Here is a 6,448-nt window from a genome sequence, read left to right on the forward strand (position 1 = left end):
CAGACCCAGAATCCAGGCCTCCAGTGGCTAGAGTGGCTTCTCCCAGGACACAGACCACCAAAACTCCAGGGGTCCTCCCGCAAAGGTTCTCAAGTTTTGGGGGGTCAGGGCCCCTTAGAGAAGCCAGGACCCTACAGCTGGAAACCAGTGATTCATACACGTTTGAGGGTTTCCCCAACCTAAATTCAGAGTCCAGACTGTATAGAGAACCCATCTCCCTCAGGAAAGGGCTGGAACCAGCCCTGGGCAGTGATAGTGGAACAAAGTGTTTCCAAGTGACAGTGCCCCCTTCCTGTGGCCCCAGATAAATTCACACACCTGCGCGGTGGTGGCAGGGGAGGAGGCCCTGAGGGGCTGGGGACAGAGGGACAGAGAGATGAGAGAGCTTAGGGAAGGAGAAGAAATCTCTTTGCCTCCCCTTGCGATCTGCAGCTTGGATTCGGCTCTAGGCATTAGCCTGGCCCCATGACCCTCCCCTGGGACAGGCTGGGGCCAGAGGTAGATGCCTGGGAACCCAGGCCCCTGGCACAAGCATTGTAAATGTGGGTCCCCAGGGGTAGGGCTGGGCCAAGCTGGGTGGGGAAGGGAGGTTCTAAGAACTGAGAGCTGATGCCAGGATGCCAGCCCAGAGGGTGAGAGAGCGTGGTATTTTCCCAACAAGAACTGCTCTATCTGCCAGGACCCTGCCAGCTGCCCAGGCCCCTAGCTCTCTTCTCCCTCATCCCAGGATCCTGGGCCTCAACTTTATCCTGTTCTGATGTGACTCACCTTACCCCCTTCGCCGTTCTATCCAAGAGACAGGGGGGCTGAGGGGCGGGCGGGGGGCTCTGGCGCCAGGCCGGGCAGGTCTCAGCCAGCCTGTCCCTCCCACATTCCTGAAACCTGCCCAGCCCTGTCCCCCCTTGCCACCCCCACACACTCATCCCGCCTGAGCACCAGGCCCAGCTGCAGCCCACACCCAGCCCCCCTCCATTCACAAGAGAGCAGAAGAGACCAGGAGCTCAGAGAGATGGGGACAGAGAGAGACAGGCTGAGAGAGGCAGACAGGGACGGAGAGGTGGAGACACACACGCAGAGAGGAAGACCACGATGGACAGAGACGCGTACCCCACATCACTTTGACAGGTCCTGCCCAGGGTGCTGGAGGAGGCAAAAGGATGAGCCAGGCCTGGCCCTGCCCTTGAGGGGAATTTGCCAACCCCAAGAGCAGTGAATAGAGACCACTGGGGCCCCCCCGTGCAGCCCAGAAGAGAATCCCTCAGCTCTCTCTGCAAGTGAAGGGAGAGATGGAGGGAATGCCAATGGGGTCTGAGGCTTAGAAATGCAGAAAGGAGAGATGGAAGGAGAGAGGAGCTGGGTGTAAGGAAGGAGGGGCTGGGGCTGGACCCCCGGGTCTGGGGGAGGAGGGGCTGGGGCTCTACCCCCGGGTCTGGGGGAGGAACGGCTGGGGGCCTGGACTTCTGGGTCCTGGGGGAGGAGAGACCCTGTCTGTAGGGCTCTTTCATTCTTTCTGTTGAGACAGGGTCTTGCTCTTTTGCCCGAGCTACAGTGCAGTGGTGTCATCCTAGCTCACTGCAACCTCAAACTCCTGGGCTCAAGCGATCCTCCTGCCTCAGCCTCCCGCGTAGCTGGGACTATAAGCATGTACCACACACCTGGCTAATTCTTATATTTTTTGTAGAGATGGGGTCTCGCTCTTGCTCAGGCTGGTCTCAAACTCCTAGACTTGAGCAATTCTCCCACCTCGGCCTCCCAAAGTGCTGGGATTACAGGCGTGAGCCACCATGCCCAGCCTCTTTCTTTTTTTTTATCAGAGATAGAGTCTCCCTCTGTCTCAGTGGCATGATCATAGCTCACTGCAGCTTTGAACTCCTGGGCTGAAGTGATCCTCCTGTCTCAGCCTCCCTAGTAACTGGGACTATAGGCGTGCGCCACCTCACTTGGCTAATTTTTACTTTTCATTTTGAAATGTTTTTGTAGAGACGGTCTTGCTATGTTACCCAGGCTGGTCTCGAACTCCTGGCCTCAAGCGATCCTCCCACCTTGGCCTCCCACAGTGCTGGGTGGGATTGCAGGGATTGCAGGTGTGAGCCACCGCACTGGCCTGGAAGACTCTTTCTGTTGGTGTGGAGGGAGATATCTCCACTGCTCTCCCACAGGTGGCCAGGCCGAGGTGCACCTGTCTGTGCCCCCCCTGGTGGAGGTGATGCGAGGGGAGCCTGTCACCCTGGATTGCACTCCCTTGGGAGCCCACGACCATTATGTGCTGGAATGGTTTATTGTGAGTGCTTCGGGCTGGGGGTGGGGGGGGCTGGGAATCAGGGCACAGCAGGGCGACAAACACTCGTCAGGGCCCGAAGGACGGTAAGAGATCCCCCAAGCTGTATTTCCGTGTTACAGATGGAGTAATAAATTGAGGCCCAGAGAGGGAAGGGGCTCTCCAAGCTCCCAGGTGTCTGGGCTCGGCCGAGTCTAGAAGGAAGTCCTCCTTCACGCGGCTGGCTGTTGTAAGAGAGACCAATCAGAGACAGACACCAAGAAAGCAAGAGGCTCGGGGACAAGACTAAAGAGGAGAGAAAATGAGAGACAGGCGGGAGCGGGAGAGACAGAGGAGGAAAGATGGGAACATCATGAGACGGAGAAAGGGAGACAGAAAAATCGAGAACAGATAAGGAACGGGGGTGGGAAGGGTGGAGAGGGACAGAGGGACCAGAGAGAGTGATAACAAGGGGGAAAAGATGCAGCCCCGTGGGGCAGCAAAGAGTGAAGGGGCCGTGGGGAGAGGCCGAGGCTGAGTGGGCCAGGCGGCCGGAGCTGAGCACCCGCCTGCCCGACTGCAGACCGACCGCTCCGGGGCCCGCCGCCGCCTGGCCTCGGCCGAGCTGCAGGGCTCTGAGCTCCAGGGCACCGTGCACGACTCCCGGGGCCGCAGTCCCCCGTACCAGCTGGACTCCCGGGGACGCCTGGTGCTGGCGGAGGCCCAGGTGGGCGATGAGCGGGACTATGTATGCGTGGTGAGGGCTGGGGCTGCAGGCACCGCCGAGGCCACCGCGCGGCTCAGTGTGTTTGGTGAGTGTGGGTCGGTGGGCACCCCTGGGAGGGGGCGGGCAGGCGAGGGCCCGGGGAGGGGGGCTTCTGACACAAACATCTTTCCTATTAGCAAAGCCAGAGGCCACTGAGGTGTCCCCCAACAGAGGGACACTGTCTGTGATGGAAGACTCTGCCCAGCAGGTACCTCAGGGATGGACCTTGATTCCAGGGTTCTGGGGGAGGAGGGGACAGGGGGCCTGGACAGCTGGGTCCTAACCGAGGAGTGGCCTGGACTCCGGGGTAGGAAGCGGGAGGGGCAGGGGTCCCCGACTCCCGTGTCCTGGGAAGTAGGAGCTGTGGGCCCAGCATCCCGGGTCCTGCCGGAGGAGGGGGCTGGAGGCCTGGGCTCCTCAGTCCGGGGAGTAGGGGGCTGCTGGGCTTTGGACTTCTGGGTCGCGGGCAGGGTGGGGAGAACTGCGGGAAGGGAGACCCAGACTTCAGAGTCCTGGCTCAGAGCCCAGGCCTTGCCGTGTCTGCCTCAGATCGCCACCTGCAACAGCCAGAACGGGAACCCGGCCCCCCAGATCACGTGGTATCGGGACGGGCAGCGCCTGGAGGTGCCCATGGAGGTGAACTCAGGTGAGCGGTGCAGGAGCCCAGCGACACGTGGGCGGGGGCAGGTGGTGGCCGGGGGCTGGCTGACCGCCTCCCCGATCTCTCCCAGAGGGCTACATGACCAGCCGCACCGTCCGGGAGACCTCAGGCCTGCTGTCTCTGAGCAGCACCCTCTACCTGCGACTCCACAAGGCCGACCGCGACGCCAGCTTCCACTGTGCCGCCCACTACAGCCTGCCCTCGGGCCACCACGGCCGCCTGGAGAGCCCCGCCTTCCGCCTCACCCTGCACTGTGAGTCCACACTGGCCCTCGACCCCCTGACCTCGGACTCCACACCTCTCCCCTCTGGCCCTCCGCCCCCCCTGCCTCCCGCTGAAATGCGCGCCGGTGCTGGCCACCGACCTCTGACCTCAAATGGGAGCATGAGCCCCATCCTGACTTCTGACCCCCACAAAGCAACCCGAACCCTGTGGAGTTTTAGGACTAAATGATGTGCCCCACCCTGTCATGCTGAATTGGGTCCCCATGTGACATGTGGCCCCAAATCTCACACTGACCTGTCACCCACAGTGACCTCTGACCCTTGACCTGTGCACTCAGCTTACCTCAACCTCTGAACTCTGGCACCCCATCTCAGAATAAGTGTGAACCTGAGCCTCGAAACATATGACCTCACCTTTGATGCAGGGCTCTGCCTTCAGCCAGCCCTGCCTGTCGCCTGACCACCTTTCCCGTGTCCTCTGCCCTTAGATCCCACGGAGCACGTGCAGTTCTGGGTGGGCAGCCCGTCCACCGCGGCCGGCTGGGTGCGCGAGGGCGACTCTGTCCAGCTGCTCTGCCGGGGGGATGGCAGCCCCAGCCCAGAGTACACCTTCTTCCGCCTTCAGGTGACCCACCCTATGGTCCCCATGGGACCCCAGCCCCCAACCTCTGCGCTGTACTAATCTGCATCAACTTCTGATGTTGGACCTGGGTGGCCCCATAGCAAGCCACCTGACCTGGTGACCAACTAGCTAAAAGGACCTCTGGGGCCGGGCGCGGTGGCTCACGCCTGTAATCCTAGCTCCCTGGGAGGCCGAGGCGGGCGGATTGTTTGAGCTCAGGAGTTCGAAACCAGCCTGAGCAAGAGCGAGACCCCGTCTCTACTAAAAATGAAAGAACTTAATTGGACAACTAAAAATATATAGAAAAAATTAGCCGGGCATGGTGGCGCATGCCTGTAGTCCCAGCTACTCGGGAGGCTGAGGCAGGAGGATCGCTTGAGCCCAGGAGTTTGAGGTTGCTGTGAGCTAGGCTGACGCCACGGCACTCTAGCCCGGGCAACACAGTGAGACTCTGTCTCAAAATAAATAAATAAATAAATAAAATAAAAGGACCTCTGAGGCCTGATTTGGGATAGTCCTGACTTAACATGGTACCTGACCAATGGGCCCTGGCCCAGAATGACACTAATTTGGTGACCCCTGACCTAGCATAACCGCACTGCGCTAGGGTGGCTCCTGAGCCCGGTTCCTCGTCCCCGGTCACCTAGGACAAGCAGGAGGAAGTGCTGAATATAAACCTTGAGGGGAACTTGACCCTGGTCGGGGTGCACCGGGGCCAGAGCGGAACGTACGGCTGCAGAGTGGAAGACTACGACGCGTCCGAGGACGCACAACTCTCCCAGACCCTGGAGCTGCACGTGGCCTGTGAGAGCCCCGGGAGACGGGGGAGGACAGGCGGGGCCCTGGCATCAGCTGTCTCCTCCTCCTCCCCGCCCACAGCTCTGCAGTTGCTCGGGCATCCTGAATATTCTGCCTTGAACCCTTTCTCTGCACGTCTGTGGTGATTGCCCTGGTTCTCTCTCCGCGGGGTCCCCACCTCTGCCCCCTCCAGTCTATTCCATACAAGGCAGCCAGAGAGCTCTTTCCATAGCACACACCTGACCCTCCCCTGCTCAGAACCTGCCATGGCTCCCCAGTGCCCTTGGGAGAAAACCCAGGTACCTGACCACGACCTTCAAGGCCCACCTGGCCAGCTTCGCTCCAGCTGACCCTTCTTCCCAATCAAAGTTGCCTTATCATCCCCCCTCCCCCAGGCTCCTGTCCTCATTCCTACCTGAACTCCCCACCCTCCCTACTGTCTACTTCTAGCCAATCTTTTGGATCCCAGGCTTTGAAGAACGCGTTTCAGTTTGCTCGCACCCAGGCCCTGGGCAGAGCCTCTGCTCCTCCTCGGTCGGCACTCCTTACATGTCCCTTCCCGGGGTAGACCCTGTGCCAGATATTAGATGCACGCATCGGATGTGTGCTGCCCCAGGAAGGGACATGACCTTGGGTGAGGGGCTCTCAGCAGCTGAGGCAGTTCCCAGAGAGGGGTGACAGCTGCAGGCTGACAGCTGTCATCCTTCTCAGCAGCTGGTGGAACAAATCCTTCAGTGCTATAGGGAAGATCTGGGTGTCCACAATAGGGGGTCAGGGAGGCCTTGTGAGGAGGGGACATTTGAGTAAGAAACCAAAGAGTGGAATCAGAGACGGGAAGAGCTAGAAGAAGAGCTTTCCAGGCAGAGAGAGCAAGTGCAAAGGCCCTGAGGCAGGATCCAGCTTGGTCTACTCAAGAAAAAAAAGCAAGAGGACAGGGTAGCTGGAGCTCAGTGGGCAAGCAGGGGGGAGGTGGGAGGAGACCAGGAAGGATCTTGTAGGCCAAGGGTACTGGGGAGCCACTATAGGGGTGTCTTGTCCCTCTGGCTGCTCAGAGGAGGAGGACTGGAGAGGACAAGAGTGAGGGGCAAGGCTGGGTGTAGTGGCTCACTCCTGTAATCCT

General features: G+C 60.1%; 1 protein-coding gene across 1 annotated transcript in view; it reads left to right on the plus strand.

The window, feature by feature from the left end:
* BCAM (basal cell adhesion molecule (Lutheran blood group)) overlaps window positions 1-6,448 on the plus strand; it is an 11,545-nt gene that overhangs the window by 2,007 nt on the left and 3,090 nt on the right. Inside the window, exons 2-8 of the mRNA XM_012653237.1 lie at window positions 2,137-2,281; window positions 2,841-3,069; window positions 3,161-3,231; window positions 3,573-3,669; window positions 3,755-3,937; window positions 4,397-4,533; window positions 5,178-5,334. Of these exons, the coding sequence (XP_012508691.1) occupies window positions 2,137-2,281; window positions 2,841-3,069; window positions 3,161-3,231; window positions 3,573-3,669; window positions 3,755-3,937; window positions 4,397-4,533; window positions 5,178-5,334 (1,019 nt within the window). The remainder of the gene's footprint in view (window positions 1-2,136; window positions 2,282-2,840; window positions 3,070-3,160; window positions 3,232-3,572; window positions 3,670-3,754; window positions 3,938-4,396; window positions 4,534-5,177; window positions 5,335-6,448) is intronic.

Source organism: Propithecus coquereli, unplaced genomic scaffold (genome assembly GCF_000956105.1).
Source record: "Propithecus coquereli isolate 6110/MARCELLA unplaced genomic scaffold, Pcoq_1.0 Scaffold42, whole genome shotgun sequence".
Taxonomy (NCBI): Eukaryota; Metazoa; Chordata; class Mammalia; order Primates; family Indriidae; genus Propithecus; species Propithecus coquereli.